The sequence below is a fragment of the Xenopus laevis genome, chromosome 8L (genome assembly GCF_017654675.1).
Source record: "Xenopus laevis strain J_2021 chromosome 8L, Xenopus_laevis_v10.1, whole genome shotgun sequence".
Classification (NCBI taxonomy): domain Eukaryota; kingdom Metazoa; phylum Chordata; class Amphibia; order Anura; family Pipidae; genus Xenopus; species Xenopus laevis.
In genome coordinates, this window is record NC_054385.1 from 12,333,117 (window position 1) to 12,352,500 (window position 19,384).

Genomic DNA, 19,384 nt, shown 5'->3' on the forward strand with positions numbered 1-19,384 from the left:
CTTTCTATTCAGCCCTTCCCCTATTCAACTGCCAGTCTGTCATTCACAAATTGCCTGGTTACTAGGGTACATTGGATCCTAGCGATTAGATTAGCTGCTGAACAAGAACCGTAATTAAAAACCATGCTGCCTCCTCGGCTGTAACAGAGTCTAGTGGTAGTGTGTCCCAGACAGGTGTGACTGTGTAACTGGCAGAACAGGTTTTGCTTTTAATGCTGCTTTTATAAGGGTCGGCATTCTGGGGCATTAAACGTGGTTTATTCTGCATTTGTGTGTCATAAGCATGGCTGTAACTTCAGACTGGGCTTCCTTAGCTCATAACAGTATTAAAGATACATGGACACTCTGGGGTAACCCTGCTGTAGCTCCACTGGGCACAAATAAACACTAACTGGCATTCAGGCAGGACCCCCTATTATCATAACAAGGTTACAGATATAGAGAAACATTGGGGTAACAGTCGCCCTGCTATAGTTCCAGGGGTACCCAGGGCACAAATAAGCACTCACCCCAAATCTCCCCCTAACTGACCTTCAGACTGGGCCCCCTTAGCTCATAACAAGGTTACAGATATATAGAAACATTGGGGTAACAGTCACCCTGCTATAGTTCCAGGGGTACCCAGGGCACAAATAAACACCCCAAATCTCCCTCTAATTTGCCTTCAGACTGGGCCCCCTTAGCTCATAACAAGGTTACAGATATATAGAAACATTGGGGTGTCACCCTGCTATAGTTCCAGGGGTACCCAGGGCACAAATAAACATTCACCCCAAATCTCCCCCTAACTGACCTTCAGACTGGGCCCCCTTAGCTCATAACAAGGTTACAGATATACAGAAACATTGGGGTGACAGAAACTCTACAACAGTTCCAGTGATATCTACTACTGTAAATTCAGCACAAAAGCATTGGCCCCAAAATCTTGCCCCATTTGGCTTTAAGCTACTTTGACCTGCAGTTTGGGAACCCCTTAATCTAATGACTAGAACGATGAAATGCCTTGTTCCAGTGACTATCCCTGTGGTGCTGTTGTTTCACTGCTCACTGTCCCTTATTCAGCCAGAGGAGAGGGAACATTCTTTTAGGTGAGGGCTTTGGAATGAAGGAATGTTTACACTGTGATAACAGCCTCTGCCCAAACTCTGCTGAAACACACTGCTTAAAAATGGCAACCCAGGGACAATTATTAATTTTGATGTTATTTCTGGAAATTTCTACTGCCTGGGAAACTAAGTGCATTACAAACATGCCATAATGCTTTGGATTGCCACTTAAAGGGGCACTTCACCTTGACATAATGTATCATGTCCAGATAATAGAACAGCTTTAAAGTGGACCTGTCACCTACACATAAAAAGCTGCACAATGAAAGTCCTTTGCAAATTAAATATGGAACACCAAATTTTTTTTTCATTAAAACATCCATACCTGTTATAAAGTTGTTTAAATATCTAAACTGTCAATCAAATATTACCTGCCCCACCTCTATGCCCGTGGCATAGAGGAGGGGCAGTCAATTACTTTCACTTTCCATTCAGCACTTCCTACATGTCACTGCTCTCCTCACATTCCCCCTTCCCTCCTCAGGCTCTATAATTGTGTAGGGCACTGCACATGGACATTAGGTCCCCCATTCTGGTTCATACACAAGATTTTGGGGTGATACACAATTTCCCTTAATAACCGTGTCCACAAAATGGCAGCTGCCTGCTTGCTGTGATTGTATAATTCCAAGACAGAAGGAAACAAAATTTAAATAATAAATACAGTGTAAATAAAGTTTATTTTGCTCAACTAACATGATAGAAAAGAATTTGAAATTATTTCTTAGGGTGACAGGTCCCCTTTAACTTTTTTGTTAAAGTTTAGGTTTTAAAAAAATAATTCGCTTTTGTTCCCCCCAGTTATATGAAGCCTGCAAGCAGCAATTGACCTTCACTGCATCCCTGCATGCTCCGTAGCACCTAAACTCCAACCCCCTTACTGAGCATGCTTTGGTGCTATGAATGGCCTTTGACCCCTCCTAATCTTCCTGAGCAAGAATTAAACCCATTGTATTCTACAGAGCTTATATGTTACCATACTACCCAACTGTCCCATTTTTTGCAGTCCAGATATTGACAGCTCAGCCTGCAGTCCTACTTACTTACTGAAATGTCCCATTACTCTTTAATCTCCTGCACTGACCCCTGAACAAGATACAATGTTTCTGAAATGTAATAAAAAAAAAAAAAAGAGGCCTTGGGCAGAGAGCCCAGAATACTCAGGACCTGCACATAATTTAAGATAAGAAAAGTTACAATTGTAACTATTTAAGATAAACAAGTCTCTTGGGAGAATTTACAGCTTAAAGGGCAATTCACCTTCATTAGCAAAAATGTAATAAAACATAAAACCCACAGAAATGTGTTCAGACTCTCCATAGCCTGACAAATTTTGTAAAATGGACATGGTACAGTAACCATGGTGAGTAACCTGTGCCCTATAGCCCAATTTCAGTGGTAATGGCTGCCCCTGTGGCTACAGCAGCTTATTTCTGAAGCACACGCATGATTTTTACATGAGCAGGTAACAGTACGGTAGAGTCCTGCGTGGGTCCATTTTTTTGGAACCTGTACCCGACCCAGACCCTCAACCCACATTCTTACCCGCTTGGACCCGCTACCCGACCCACGAGTACCTTATCCGCAACATGTACCCGCAACCCGGTGACCATCAAGAATCAGGAAGTGCTGTCATTGTAAACTGGAAGTGACATCATCGGAAGTAAACGTAATCAGAAAAAAGGAGTAAAAATCGTTATTGAGAAGACCCGCGGGCCGACGTGCAAATCCGCAGAACTGCCGACCCCCGTCTTTGCCCGCACCGGGAACCTCTACCCGCAACCCGCAGGGTACCGCAGGTTATTGCGTGTAACCCACGGGTACCCAACCCGCTGCAGGACTCTACAATACGGTATATTTAAATGCATAAAAAGCATTTATTTTTGGGGGGGGTTACTAGTCTAATTTATTAAACGGGAAGAATGTAAAAGTCTGCAAATACAGTATAAATGTGTCCTTATTTGTGATACAATGTAATTTATGTGAAGGTAAAGTGCCTTTTTAAAGTGGCGATTTCCTCTCAAGGGCTGGAGATGCTGTGGCTCAGTTCTTCCCTTGACTTCTTGCTGCTGACTTGCATTCTTGGCATTTTTTGCATTTACTCCTCTCTCTTTGCCTCCCTTTGTCCTAAAAACAGTGCCACCTATCTATCTACACCTGCTTGTCTCCTTGCTCTTAAGGTGGCGACCGTTATCGGCAAAAGACTCGGGTATTGCTCTTCTCGTCGAGACGGAATATTTTGATTGGGCACCATTGAAGGCCAGGGTTTCCATCAGCCAGGGCATACTGCTGAATCATCATAGAGGGAGAATTCTATGGTTTGTACCTGCATATGTGATGATTCAGCTCGTAATATTTGTAATGAAAATGAACAATGGATCGCAGGAAAGATCGCAATTGTTACATGTGCCTGGCTGCTGTGTATACATTAGCACTTAATTTAGGAGCAGGCAGTGATATTGTGGCACTGAGAGGAAGTCACCAGAAGCCCAGCGGCACACCTAGTTACAGAAACAACACAGACGATTGGTATTGGCGTGATGACTTATGAAATCTTGTGTGGTTTGAACAGTCAGACAATGTGGTCATATTGGCATCACATGAATGGGGGAATCTGTTGCACAAAATGCTGCCCGTCTCTGCCACACAGCAGTGTTATACACAATGGCCAGGGGCTCTATTGTATTTTGAGAAAGGTGTCGTCATATTTAATTCCAAGCACAATCTGTATCTGTAGTTGGTCCACGTGTGTGTGTGTGTGTGTGTGTATATATATATATATATACACACATATATATATATATTCCACTAGTCATATGTTTATTGCTTGCATGTAACAGTTGCTAAGCAACACACAGACATGCTAATTGCATGCATATCTTCCACATATGTACAAACTATAAGAATGGATAGCATGAAGGTATAGCTTTGACAGGTGAAATCCATTGAAATAATTATATATTAGGTATATAAAGGGAAGAGATGCAGAGGATGATGTATATGAAGGGAAGAGAAGCAGGGGATTATGTAAATCATGAGTAGAAAAGCAGACAATGTATATCAAGGGTAGAGAAGCAGAGAATGATGTATATGGAGGGTAGAGAAGCAGAGGATGAGGTATACGAAGGGAAGAGAAACATAGGATGATGTATATGAAGGGAAAATAAACAGAGGATGATGTATATCATGGGAAGAGACACAGAAGATGATGTATATCATGGGAAGAGACACAGAGGATGATGTATATCATGGGAAGAGAAGCGGAGGATGATGTATATGAAGAGAAGAGATGCAGAGTATGATGTATATGAAGGGTAGAAAAGCAGAGGATGATGTATATGAAGGGAAGAGAAGCAGAGGATGATGTATATGAAGGGTAGAAAAGCAGAGGATGATGTATATGAAGGGAAGAGAAGCAGAGGATGATGTATATGAAGGGAAGAGAAGCAGAGGATGATGTATATGAAGGGAAGAGAAGCAGAGGATGATGTATATGGAGGGTAGAGAAGCAGTGGATGGTGTATATGAAGGGAAGAGAAGCAGAGGATGATGTACATGAAGGGAAGAGAAGCAGAGGATGATGTATATGGAGGGTAGAGAAGCAGTGGATGGTGTATATGAAGGGAAGAGACACAGAGGATGATGTATATCATGGGAAGAGAAGCGGAGGATGATGTATATGAAGAGAAGAGATGCAGAGTATGATGTATATGAAGGGTAGAAAAGCAGAGGATGATTTATATGAAGGGAAGAGAAGCAGAGAATGATGTATATGAAGGGTAGAAAAGCAGAGGATGATGTATATGAAGGGAAGAGAAGCAGAGGATGATGTATATGAAGGGAAGAGAAGCAGAGGATGATGTATATGAAGGGAAGAGAAGCAGAGGATGATGTATATGGAGGGTAGAGAAGCAGTGGATGGTGTATATGAAGGGAAGAGAAGCAGAGGATGATGTACATGAAGGGAAGAGAAGCAGAGGATGATGTATATGGAGGGTAGAGAAGCAGTGGATGGTGTATATGAAGGGAAGAGAAGCAGAGGATGATGTATATGGAGGGTAGAGAAGCAGTGGATGGTGTATATGAAGGGAAGAGAAGCAGAGGATGATGTACATGAAGGGAAGAGAAGCAGAGGATGATGTACATGAAGGGAAGAGAAGCAGAGGATGATGTATATGAAGGGTAGGGAAGCAGAGGATGATGTATATGAAGGGAAGAGAAGCAGAGGATGATGTATATGGAGGGTAGAGAAGCAGTGGATGGTGTATATGAAGGGAAGCAGATGATGATGTATATGAAGGGTAGAGAAGCAGTGGATGATGTATATGAAGGGAAGAGACACAGAGGGTTATGTATATGAAGGGACAAGACACAGAGGATGATATATATGAAGTTAAGAGACACAGAGGATGATATACTTGGTCGGGAGAGATGCAGGGGCTGATATAGTTGATTGAGAGTGATTCAAAGACTTTATATATATATATATATATATATATATATATATATATATATATATATATATATATATATATATATTTATATATTTATATTGGAACTACTGGCCTGGCCTGGTGCAAGAGTTCCTACAATTCCTTTTGCTTGAAGCTAGTGACGTATGTTAACCATTAATAACGCACACAGAGGGGGGAAGTGTACTGCTGCGGGGGTGTTGTGTATCCATAGCATTCTCACATTAGCATCATTAACAGCTTATACGTATCAGTAATGCCCACTCACAGCTGCCCCATGCTCATCATATCATAGCCACCCTCCTAGTGTTCTGGCCAGTCACGGGATTTGGAGAAGATGCGGCAGTGAGTCAGACAAGGGTGTCAGTGAATCACTTCTGGCTGCCGCCCTTTTCCTGCCTTGCTCATTCCTCTCACACCATAGAGCCCTTATACAGCAAATAAACACTCGCCCCTCTGAGAAGGTTTTTTCTAGGGAAGTCGTTTGCTGGAGAAGTTCATGAAAAAAGGCTGGTTGTCTATAAAGCACAAGCAAATGATATAGGTATAATGGACCCCCTGATGTTTAATCTAAGAATATGAAAAGTCACATAAAGACAGAGGGGCAGATTTACTAAAGGGCGAAGTGACTAACGCTAGCGAAAATTCGACAACGTGACGTCATTTCGGTACTTCGCTGATTTACTAACGGTCGCTGGTGTAACTTCGCTAGCAAAGGAGATAGACTCTAGCGGTACTTCGCTCCCTAACCCCATGGTGAATTTGTGCTCTGGCGAAGGGACGTAACTACGTAAATTCACTAAGATGCGGATTTTAATGAACGTTACCTCTTGCGCCAGACTTGCCTTCGCCTCCTCAGACCAGGTGCATTAGAGTAGATAGCACTTCTTGAAAACCTTGAAAAATACTTTTCATAGTCCCGAAAAAAAACGCTGGTCGACTTTTCATTTTTCAGGGTGATAGGCTGCAAAAGACGTAAATTTTTTCTGGGGTAACTGCCTTCCCCACTACATTTCCTAACATATAAACTATACAGTGGGCTCCTGTGTAGGGCAATATAATAACTCTATTTTATTGCATTAAGGTTCCCTGGGGTTGTGTAGTGTAATGTATTTGCTGCAACATATACGTCCATTCAACTTAAACTTCCCACCGTATGCAAATGAGGCAACGCTAGCACAACTTCGCTTTGCTTGCCGCAGTAATGCTAGCGCAACTTCGCCAGCGTTCATCGCCCTGCGTGCAACTTTGGATTTTTGTGAATTAGCGTTGTCCTGGCGGAGTGTGAGAGAAGCCATCGCTGGCGAATTTTCGGAGGTGACTACTGGAGAATGTTCTGGAGAATAGTCTCAGCCATGATTACACCAATTTTTCTTTTTCATCAGTTAATAGTGCTGCTCCAGCAGAATTCTGCAGTGAAAGCCATTTCTCAAAAGAGCAAACTGATTTTTTTTATATTTAATTTTGAAATCTGACATGGGGCTAGACATATTGTCAGTTTCCCAGCTGCCCCCAGTCATGTGACTTGTGCTATGATAAACTTCAGTCACTCTTTACTGCTGTACTGCAAGTTGGAGTGATATCACCCCCCCCCCCTCCCTTTCCCATCCAGCAGCCTAACAACAGAACAATGGGAAGGTAACCAGATAACAGCTCCCTAACACAAGATAACAGCTGCCTGGTAGATCTAAGAACAGCACTCAATAGTAAAATCCAGGTCCCACTGCGACACATTCAGTTACATTGAGTAGGAGAAACAACATCCTGCCAGAAAGCAGTTCCATCCTAAAGTGCTGGCTCTTTCTGAAAGCACATGACCAGGCAAAATGACCTGAGATGCAACTACACACCAATATTGCAACTACAAAAAAATACACTTGCTGGTTCAGAAATTACATTTTATATGGTAGAGTGAATTATTTCCTGTAAACAGTGTAATTTAGAACTAAAAACGACATCATAAAAATCATGACAGAATCCTTTTAAACTTTCACATCAGTCACTCTGCCAATAAAGCTTACATTCTAATTTCCCTAGGACGGGTAGTGAAGGCATGTTTTGGCTCCAGTCTGGCTCCATAATCCTAGCATTGTTCTAACACAATAAGATCAAAAAGCTTGCTTACCATGCTCAGGGCAGTGTGCAAAAAAACAGGTACAAGCTGTTTTTTTGCACTTTGCTCCGTAGCAGAGCATCTAAAGCTGTGGGTCTTTGCATTCCTCAATGTGTTTGGCAGTGAGGGGTGAACTGGGGTCCCATAACTTATGCTGTTTACCATTTTATTCCAAGGTGCAGAGTGCAGACACAAGTGCTTCCTAAATGCACAATGAAGGACATGATTTTGCAGGCCCTAGGCTTTTGTTGGCCACACATCAGTGTGTGTGGCCCCATTAACCAATACTCGGACATTATGATCTTCCCATGTGTAATCAGCCTTAGGCCCCATAACATAACGGACAGCAAGCCTTTGGCTGAATTGGAGAGAACTGGATGACTATTTGGCAGAAGATGAATACTGAAGCCTCACTTGGTATAATAAGGAACACTGGCAGTGGATGATCGGTGGTGGCCAAATAATAACACCCCAGAATGTCCAGTACATTGGATTTGCAACACGCCTATTGTGTTCGTTCATGCGTAAACATTAACCGGGCAAGAAGTGGCTTCTGAGCTAGCCTGCATTAAATTGACTTAGATACTGGCATCTGAATGTTGGGTTGTGGCCAAGTCACATATATACATTTTAATGGCACCTTGATTTATTACGATTCAGATCCTCCTGTGACATTGTACTTACAGAAAGGGAGGCCTTAGATTTATAGTATTTCTCTGAGAAAACCTAGGGAGTTGTCTCTGATATGGAGAGTGACATTTATGGAAGTGTTTGGCTGGCCGTGCCCCCAAGTGATTCAATGCTGTAGTTTAGGATGCCGTGTCACACCCTTGCAACTGGATTAGAACACAATAGGGAGGTGATAAGGATGTGGCAAGCCCGGAGAGAGACAGACAGAAGACAAGGCGATTAGTTGCCAGGCGACTTAATCTCCCCGAAACGCAATGCGTGCCACTTTGCCAGGCGCAAATTCGTTACAACTATGCTAATTCACTAAAATGCAAAGTTTCCTCTCAGCTGCCGAACGCTGGCGAAATTTCACTAGCATTACTTTGGCTGGGCGAGCATTTCACAATGAATTTTGCGTTCATTTCTGCCTATCTACCTTCTTTATACCTCTGACTACGTATCTAATGATACAAAACGCGTCAGTGAATGGATGTTTTTAATATGTTGAAATAAACATTTACTTCTTTTAATTGAACGGATTAATAGAGTGCTCGTCAAATCTTTTCTACGGACTGTGACTCACCTAAAGCTACGGGCTTGGGGCGATGCACCCGGGCCACCCGACTGATCTGGTGAGTCCCTTCTCGTTTGTTACCCTTCACACTGTGTAAGGCACAAGTGAACCCAGGAGCGGGACCCAGGGTTTATACACCTGGGTCACCATCCATTTTGGGTGAGCGGTTTAAAAGTGCATATTTTGAAAGAGCCCGCTAAATATATCTGCATCATTCAGAATAGGCTTAAATATAAAGGTGGTTTGGTGCATAATACTAGCGGTGTTTATTTCCGTTTAATATATGTAAACAGGCCCAAATTTAGCACACATAATTTTGTATATCGCGTTCATTTCTGCCTAGCAAAACTTCGCTAGCACTCTTACACTGAGGTCAATCTGAATAGGGCAGGTACATGCAGGTCTTTATTAGAGATGTTGGTGCAAATATTTGAAGTGGCCACTTATTATTACACATGTTCAAGGAAGCAAAATAAAAACAAAAGAGATCCTCTAATGCCCTAGAGCCCACCCTAAAACAAATGTGGCATGCCCCTCAAATTAGTTTAATAAAATCGTTCACGCATAAATCTTTAATAGATCGGACTTATGAATGCAATCCTACTTTAAAAAAAGAAGCGTTTTTTTACAACTTTAACGAATTTCCGGCATACAGGATATGATGTCACTGACATAAGATTGAGGAAGATCTAGCTTCGTTTTATCAGTTCGCCATTTTTAAGGTGGCGGAGTAAACTTTGGCGAAATAGGTTGTGTTCAGTAAAATTCACATCTTAGTGAGTTTGTGGAATAACGACCGTTCGCCTGGCGATAGGATGCGAACGAACACTTGCGACAGTCTCGTTCGCTAGCGAATTGTACTCTACGCCTGTTAGTGAATTGGCGATGAGATTTCTGGCGAATTGACGCTAACGACGGCCACGTCGCACTTTAGTGAATCTGCCCCAAGGGCAGGAGCACAAGTGCTGTACATACGAGCTCTAACATGTGGATTCAAAACTGCCAAAATGGCACCTGCAAGATTTGCCTAAAGGTGCAACCAAAGCACCCTGCTTTTTGCTTTACGTGTGGCCCCTTTCATGCCCCGTATTCTGCGCCACTGAGAGGTGGTGGGCAGCATGTGGGCACCCCCTAACTTGTATCTCATTCAGATATGCAGGTAGGGAGCAGCATGGGCCAGAAGGTGCATGAGAACCCAATACTGAATGACAAGACTGATTACTCAAGGTACGGCACAAGGTGGGTGCCCTAGTGCAATAGTAAATGAGCCCTGCAAAATCAAAACCAGGATCTGTCCGCAGAAGTTGGCAACTATGGTATTGGCAAGATCAATAAAAACAGAGGAATGAGTCATATTCTGCACAACTAGGAGTGGCTTGTAATCGCGCCCAGGCTGAATGTAACCCTTATGTGCCAGGATTGGAGTTATTTATTTATATATGGGCCGGGTTACAGCAGCTTGAAGGTGTAGCATCAATAGATTAGTGTTCCTCCTGTACAAGTTGGCTGTGTGAGGAAGGCAATAAAACACAATTCATTTGAAGCACATTCCTATAAAATTAGGTGGGTCAGGCAGCCCAAATTCTGCACGGGGGGGGGGGGGAAGGGTGAAGTCATTTGGAAGTGAGATATAATGTAGTATCACATGTAACTCAAGCAGCCCATGCAGTGCCACCATTAGGATCTTGGGAGCTTTGGCAGCATTGGGCCATGTAGTTATAAACCACCACTGGGTTGTTGGCAACCACTTGCTAATGGTAAATACCCTGTTTTTGCTGCCAATGCCATAATGGTGGTAAAGGTAGTGAGTGCAGTCAGGGTTAAACTGACCAGCCAGGGTACCAGAGCATCACCCAGTGGGCACCAGTATAGTAAAAATCCCCATTAGCCCTTTCTGATTTCCACCATAAGTCTGTATATCATCTAGTCTACACCATGTCTCCATCTAGATGTTGTGAGACCTGGTCAAGGATGTCAGGTTCTTTGGTGTAGTGATGTGCGGGCTGAGCCGATACCTGAGGGCCGGGCAGGTCAGGCTGAATTTTGGGAGTCCATGGCACATACTGTACCTCTCAACAGTTGCATTTGTCACGGGACAGTCCTGATTTTGACAGCACAACCCGCAGTCCCAGATTGCTACTGAAATGTCCAGAGTTTCTCTTTGATCTCCTGCACTGAACAGCCAGAAAAAGATACAATGTTTTTAACTTAATTGGCTTTTGGCAGAAAGCCCAGAATTACATAGCAGCTGCACTTAGATACAATGGTAACTATTTAAGATAAGCAAAGATACAATTGTAACTATTTGATCTCCTACACTGAACAGCCAGAAAAAGATACAAAGTTTCTGAAATGTGATTAAATAAGAGGCTTTTTGGAGAGAGCCCAGAATGCTCGGCAGCTTCACTTAGATACATTTGTAACTGTTTTAAGATAAACAAAGATACAATTGTAACTATTTGGCCCCCTGCATTGAACAGCCAGAAAAATAAACCCAAATACCAGTCTACAGAGTTACTACCTGCTTAAGATAAGCAAAGATACAATTGTAACTATTTCATCTCCTGCACTGAACAACCAGAAAAAGATACAAAGTTTCGGAATTGTGATTAAATAAGAGGCTTTTGGCACAGAGCCCAGAATTCTTGGCAGCCGCACTTATACATTTATAACTATTTAAGATAAGCAAAGGTACAATTGTAACTATTTGATCTGCACTGAAAAGCCAGAGAAAAATACAATATTTCTGAAATGTGATAAAATAAGAGGCTTTTGGCAGAGCCCAGAATACTCCGCAGCTGCACTTAGATACATTTCTAACTATTTAAGATAAGCAAAGGTACAATTGTAACTATTTGGCCCCCTGCATTGAACAGCCAGAAAAATAAACCCAAATACCAGTCTACAGAGTTTCTAACTGCCAGTTAGGAATAACTAGCTGAGAATTCCTCATTCAGCCGTCACCTTGGAATTGTGGGTACTAGTATGCCAATAGTAACTTAATGCTCTTAGTTATCATGGAGTAAGACAGTAGTATTAGCAGGTGAGTAGTAAGAAAACAAGTCCCTTGAATAATAAAACCATGAACTATATGATAGGGACACAGGTCTCTACTTCTATCATCTCCCACACGCAGTAATTTTCACTCAGCGCTTTTGCGTTCAACGCTATGGTTGAATATGGCTGGCGAGTTGGTCTTTCTTTGATACGACGACAGCTCCACGGATTTTAGGAAAGAGAATTTAAGGTGAAGAAGACCCTCACCCTTTCTGGATCCCAGTTCAGCCCTAAATAAAGCTGCAAACTGCCGCCTCAAGCCAATTTCTACTTTTACTGCTGTGATACAATCAAGTGGTTTCTCTTTCAAGACTGACGCCTCATTTTCTTCACCACATTGTGAGTTATTTCAGAAAAAATGTACATTTTCGGAGCTACTTGGCAGGCCCACATACGGATCAGCAGGCGCGTATCAGTCTCAACGTTACAGGAGTCACATGGGCCCCGTGAGTCTGATTGATTTGGGTGGGGGCTACCTGGATAATGGCCATGAAACAGAAATCACTCAAATGTAACCTTTTTCCAATCACCCGGCTGACTCACAATGGTGACGCCCCAGGGCAAATGTTGCCTATAGTTAATGCACTTTTGTATGAGAGAAATGTTTCAAAACTGCTCGACTCCTATCATTTCCACATCCAGAAAGGGTTAAGAGAAAATGCACTGCGTTGTTACATATCTTTTAATGAACATTATTAAACACCAGCTCATGTAAGAACAAAGTGTCTTCCTGAAAAACCTGCACTGCTGAACATGCCTGGGGATTAAAGCTAAATAGAGAAAAGGTTGTTCTGAATAAGAAAAGGCATGTGAAGGGTATTTATTAATTCAGGATGGGGCTGGGCTTTGCCAATGAGATTTATTTAAACCAAGGATGGGACTGGGCTTTGCCAATGAGGTTTATTTAAACATTATGATGGGACTGGGCTTTGCCAATTTTATGTATTTAAACTAAGGATGGGACTCGGCTTTGCCAATTTTGATTTATTTAAACCAAGGATGGGACTGGGCTTTGCCAATTTTATGTATTTAAACTAAGGATGGGACTGGGCTTTGCCAATTTTATGTATTTAAACTAAGGGTGGGACTGGACTTTGCCAATTTTATGTATTTAAACTAAGCGTGGGACTGGGCTTTGCCAATTTTATGTATTTAAACTAAGCGTGGGACTGGGCTTTGCCAATGGGATGTGTATAAACTAAGGATGGGACTTGGCTTTGCCAATGGGATTTATTTAAATTAAGGATGGGACTGGGATTTGCCAATTGGAATTATATAAACAAAGGATAGGACTGGGTTTTTCCAATGTTATGTATATAAGATAAGGATAAGACTGGGCTTTGCCAATGTTATGTGTATAAACTAAGGATAAGACTGGGCTTTGCCAATGGGATGTGTATAAACTAAGGATGGAACTGGACTTTGCCAATGTTATCTATATAAGCTAAGGATGGGACTGGGCTTTGCCAATGGGATGTGTAACTGGGTTTCCTTCTTAATAGTCCCAACTCTAGTAATACATGATAATGATGTATGGTTCACACAAGAGGAAATTCAAAAGAGACTAGAACATATAAACATAAACAAAGGTCCTGGACCGGAAGGTCCCATGGTACTAAACGAGGTTAGCTCTGTCATTGCCAAACCTCTTTATTTAATTTTTCAGGATTCACTGACGTCTGGCATGGTGCAGAGAGACTAGCAAATTGCTAATGTGGTGCCGCTATTCAAAAAGGGATTCTGTTCTCAGCCTCAGAATTATAGGCCAGTTAGTCTGACGTCAGTGGTAGGAAAGTTTGTCGAAGGGGTATTAAGGGATAAGATACTCGACTTCATCGCAAATAATAATACTGAGTTTGTGCCAGCATGGTCTTATGTGTAATAGATCTTGCCAGACTCATTTAATTTTTTTATGAGAAGGTGAGCAGGGACCTTGACTCTGGGATGGCAGTGGATGTAATCTACTTAAATTCTGCTAAAGCATTTGATACAGTGCCACACAGAAGGTTACTGGTTTAATTAAGGAATGTTGGCCTGGAACAGAGTATTTGTAATTGGATAGAGAACTGGCTAAAATATAGATTACAGCGTGGTGGTAAATTAAAGTTTTCTAATTGGACAGGTCAGTTGAATGGCTGATATTCTGTAGAAGTGTTTACATATATTTTGTTATGAGCTTAGGGACACCTTGTACAAATACTGATACCGCAAGGGGGTGCCTGAATCCAATGGGTTTGAACCCCACTACAATAGACGGTTCACGATTTCTCATAAAACAATGGCCAGTGGGAAATTTCGGGAACGATGCTTGAGATCCCATCAGTAATCACCATGCCTCCCTGTTTTTCAGAGCGTACGGGAAAACTTCTCACGGAGTTTGGGAAGCTGTATGAAAAGCAGTATGGGGTTGCACTCTTCAATAGTGTCCGCTATGAAATTGAAGGCAACGGTGGACCTCAGACACAGCTACTACATCGAAAAGTAAGTAGGGGCCCCTCACAACAGGGACTGTATTTATTAGTGAGTGCAAGTGGGAGGACATAAATGAAAAGTGAGTGGAGACGGATACATTTATGAAGGAGGGTGTTCCTGGTGTGATTGTAGCCCCACATTTCTAGATTTACTGCAGCATTAGATTATTGTTTTCACTTTGACTTTGCCTGAGTACATCAATTGCTCTTGCATGTCACTGCTGAGTAGAATCAGTACACATGAATAAGCCTCACTGTTAACTCAATCTGACACCCTGGATAAGAGAACGGAAGGCAGAGATAAATATTTAAAAACCCACAGTGGAGAAATCCAATATAACCTTGTTGCCCCTTAAATGTGCCACCTTGCCCCATGTAAATCCAGAACTGCTTCTCTATGTGTATGGCTTATCTCTTTAGTCCCAGCCTTATTTCTGTCCTTCTCTCCCAGGCTCCTCTTAATGACCGGGTGATATTTTCAGGAAACATTTACCAGTATTTGGAAGACACCAAGAAATGGAGGAGCCGATACTGTCTGGTACCTCACCACTATGGACCAGTCCTTTATGAGAACAAGACCGTGAGTATTCGGTGGACTCAGGCAGTCTTCAGTTCTATAATATATTTGATTTTAATACCAGCAGACCTAATGGGTAGGGCTGCCTTGCACATCTCCCCATTGGGAGTATCAGAGGGGCAAGTGATGCTGAGGTTCTGTGTCTTGTCCCCTGGAGAGCAGCTCCCATTGAACGTCAAGGCTCGGAGTCCCAGCATTTCATCTTGACACCCTCATCACGAGTTTGGACTCTCCATTTTAGTTCTGTCCCTAAAGTTTCTTTCTTTCCCACTAGTCACATGAGCGTGGCCTTCAGCCCAGGGCTGGACTCAACTGTGCAGGCTTTAAAGTTCTCACCTCCTTGGAACAATATGGAGACTTGATGAATGCCAGTGTACCAGGTGAGGCTTTTTTTTTAGGCTTGCCTTATATTTGCATAAATATTCAGTTCATTAATTGTGTTCCTGACACTTATGTGTTTATCATTTCTTTCTTTGGTGCCCAGGTGGAAAGGTGAAGGCAGGAGGTGCACAGATTAAATGTGCCACACCGTTCCCAGTCATCTTGTGGCACCCATATAGCCGACACCATTTCTTCTGTGTAACGAACGAGAAGGAGCAGGAGAGGTGGAGCGCTGTCTTCCAGGACTGTGTGCGGCACTCCAACGATGGTGAGTTCAGGGACCCACATGGATTTGGCAATATTGTAATGTAGCCCACGTCTAGTAATTGGAAGGGCAGTGCTGATGAAGGAGATGGCATCCAGGAAAGCTGGGGGACACCAGGTGCAGAGGGAATCCTGTCAGGGTTCCTTTGCAAAATGCAGATTCAATAATCAAAGGGCAAGAGATCATAAGAATGGCACGGTTTTTGTGGGTACTAAGAATATCACAAATCTGATGGTGCGTAAAGCAGTAATGATGACTGCCAAGGTAGGAGTGGGCAGCAAATCACTTGTGCATAGCGTTCCAAGGATAGAATCACAGTATGGGGGAGGAATAGCTGCTGGAATTAGCCCTCTTTCCTTTAGTAATGTCTCCTCTGTTTCCTCCTGCTTTATCCTCTTCCCTCTTCTCTGTAAAAACTGTAGAGGCTCTATAGAAATTCCGCAGCAGCTTCAATTCTCTATATATTTTCTTTCTCCGCTCAATCCTCCAGCTGTTGTTTGATCGTCTCTTTGTGTTTATAGTCTCTGCCATGTCTTCCTGAAATATATTTGCTTGCCGTCGCACTTAATTACCCCTCAATAGAAGTGAGTGTGAGTTTGTTATCATACAACAGATTGGCTAAAAGAATAGGTGCATGGGCCTGGGAGTAATATCGGACTGATCCGACTGTGAGCCCTAGAGCCCAGTGATCGGATCATAATGCAAGGAGTACGGGCGGTCAGATTGCAGGGGCGAATCAACGAACAGATGCGCCCGAGATCTGATGGGATTTTTAGCCCTGCCCGATCAACATCTGGCCAACTTTCAGAAAGATATGGATCGGGGGGCCCCATACACGGGCCCAGGGTCAGATTTAGTGCGTGTGCATGCGCACAACCATGGCGCTGCGTGCATGCACACAAACGCGCCACTGCAGGGGGGTCCGGAGGGGGGCCCTGAGGCAGCACCCCCCAGTCCGACCATGCATGGGCCAATCAACTGCCGACTCGTGGGGAAGTGTGCCTAAAAAATTGGACACCTAGTATATGGAACCCCAAGTGATTGTATTGACTTACTCAACACCCGGGCCGGTGCTCCTATCAGCAGAAAACTGCACCGGCCCGGGGTTATACCAGTGAGCACCATGGAGGGATCGGCTTTCTGCAAAGAAGTGAAGAAACCTGCAGGATCCCAGAGCCCACTATGTTTGCCAGTCCAGATGTGCACCCAGACATATTAATGCCATTTCTAATCCTGCTCTCAGACAGTGTTTGTCTCAGTCTTCTCACCTTTACATATCAGTGAGCGGATGAAGGGAATTCTTCCCAGCACCGCCGAGGATTAATGAATCCTACTATCATCCTGTGTTTGTTAAGCAGGTGGATCTGTCTTGCTAAATTATACTGGGATCTGAATGCGGTTTGGATGGTGCCACGCCTTATAACCAGAGCTTTTCAAAACAAACCCCCCACCCTTCAATTGAAAAACACAAAGGCAGGGGGAAGTATTAAAAACACAGCAAGACAGCACTTTTTGTATTGACAGGGGGAATGAGAGTTCTGTTGGTTTAGAGGAAGCGGAGTATTAGTAACAGTGTAGAAACAATACAATATGTCTTCATGCTTCCTCTGAATGTAAGAGAAAACAGACCTACAACATATACATGGAAGGACCATACTGAACTGATATAAACCTAAACAGATCGCTCTTCTGACCACTTTTTTTAGAGAGTATCTGAGATTTCAGTTTTAGGCTGCTCATACCAGGCGTTTAGCTTAGTAGACAGCAGGTCAGCGACTCTAGGGTTAACTGGCCGTGCAAGTAACGCAGCATTGCCAGTAAAGGGTTAGGGTTGCGCTAAAAGCAGTCTAAAACTGCAAATGTCACATCCACCAACAATAGAAACATTTATATTCATTACATTTTGAAATAACTTTTAGTATGATGTAGAGAGTTATATTCTGACATTCTTCATTTTTTATTATTTGCGGCTTTTGACTTATTTAGCTTTTTATTCAGCAGCTCTCCAGTTTGCAATTTTGGCCATCTGTTGGTAGGGTCCAAATTCCCCTAGCAACCATGCATTCATTTGATTAAGATACTGGAATATGAATAGGAGAGGAGTGAGTAGAAAGACGAGTAATAAAAAGTAGCAATAACAATACATTGGTAGCCTTAGGGTCTGGGCACACAAGCAGATTTGGGGAGATTAGTCACCTGGCTCTTCTTCGGGGCTACTAATCTCCCCGATCTGCCTTCCCCCGGCTGAAATGAAAAATCGCCTGGGGGCAGGCACTCTGAGCACTTCGTTTTCGGAAGTCGCTCGTAATTGCCTCACGAGGAAACTCGGGGCGACTTCGGAAAACGAATCGCTCCAAGTGCCATTCCGCCATCGACTCTCATTCTAGCCGTTGGGAAGGCAGATCGGAGAGATTAGTCACCCCGAAGTTGCTGAGCAACTAATCTCCCCGAATCTGCCCGTGTTCCCTGACCCTTACAGAGCTTTTGCTTTTTAGAAGGGGTCAGCGAGGCAGATGTGAAAGCTGCTAAGAGTGCGAAGAAAAAAGGCAAATAATTCTAAAACTATAAAAAAAAAAATGAAGACCAATTAAAAAGTTGCTTAGAATTAGCCTTTCTATAACATACTAAAAGTGAACTTAAAGGTGAACCACCCCTTAAAGATGGCCATACAGGGGTCAATAAAAGCCGATGACCCTACAGGTTATTGGCCCCGGTTTTCAAGCCTATATCTGACCGGCTTGAAAAACCCATCGGACATGGAATTCATCAGAGTCTTGAGGTATGGAGGTGCTCCGTAGGCCTCTCTGTATGATTGGTCAGCAATTTGGCTTAGCACGTGGCTGCCTAATGAACCGAAATTTCAATAAATATGTCATGGTTTAGACATATTATATATTCTTTATGTTATGTTCGCTACCAGGCATTCCTGAAGAACCACGTTTGGAATCGGCTGCCTTCACCGATTCAGTGCGGCTCTATAGACAAGCTCGGGAGCAGTATGGGACGTGGGATATGATGTGTGGGAATCAGGTGCAGGTAGGTGCAGAGTGGAGTACACCACTTGTTTATAATAGTACTGCTGCTCTGCCCAATGCCATCTTACACCATATTGTTACCACTTTCTGTCGTATTGTCTAGGTGCTGAGTAACTTGGTGATGGAGGATCTGATCCCTGATTTGAAAAACATCATCTGCCCCAAACTGAGGGGGAAACCCCAGGAGAGGCAGAAGCTGTGGATGCTGGTAAGTCCTATCTGTGTATAGTATGTATAACATGTAGGGGCAGATTTATCAATGGTCGAAGTGAAAATTTGAATTTCGAGCTAATTTTTGTGTATTTCGACTAGGAAATAGTCCAAATTTGATTCTAAAATTCGAATTTCTAAATGTATCATGTACTGTCTCTTTAAAAAATTGACGTCGGCCATTCGCCATCTAAAACCTGCTGAATTGCTGTTTTAGCCTAGGGGGGGACCTCCTAGGACCTATTTGAGGTCAATTGGTGGACTTTGAAAAATCAGAGGTTTTTTGTGGGGAAAAAACTTTGAATTGTACGATTATAATGCGCTATTACTTCCATTCGTTTGATTCGATGGAAAACAGACCTATTAGATCTAAAACTGACCTATACGCCCAAAAAAAAACCCTTTGATTTAATTTCGGTTGGTCTTTTTGAATTGGAATTTAGAAGTTTTTCAA

At 42.9% G+C, this 19,384-nt stretch overlaps 1 protein-coding gene across 2 annotated transcripts in view; it reads left to right on the plus strand.

The window, feature by feature from the left end:
• Positions 1-19,384, plus strand: part of LOC108704470 (protein Niban 2-like) — a 47,428-nt gene that overhangs the window by 18,743 nt on the left and 9,301 nt on the right. For both annotated transcript variants that reach the window (XM_041573179.1, XM_041573178.1), the window contains exons 3-8: positions 14,342-14,472; positions 14,914-15,042; positions 15,314-15,419; positions 15,524-15,688; positions 18,606-18,721; positions 18,824-18,928. In XM_041573179.1, coding sequence (XP_041429113.1) covers positions 14,342-14,472; positions 14,914-15,042; positions 15,314-15,419; positions 15,524-15,688; positions 18,606-18,721; positions 18,824-18,928 — 752 coding nt within the window. The remainder of the gene's footprint in view (positions 1-14,341; positions 14,473-14,913; positions 15,043-15,313; positions 15,420-15,523; positions 15,689-18,605; positions 18,722-18,823; positions 18,929-19,384) is intronic.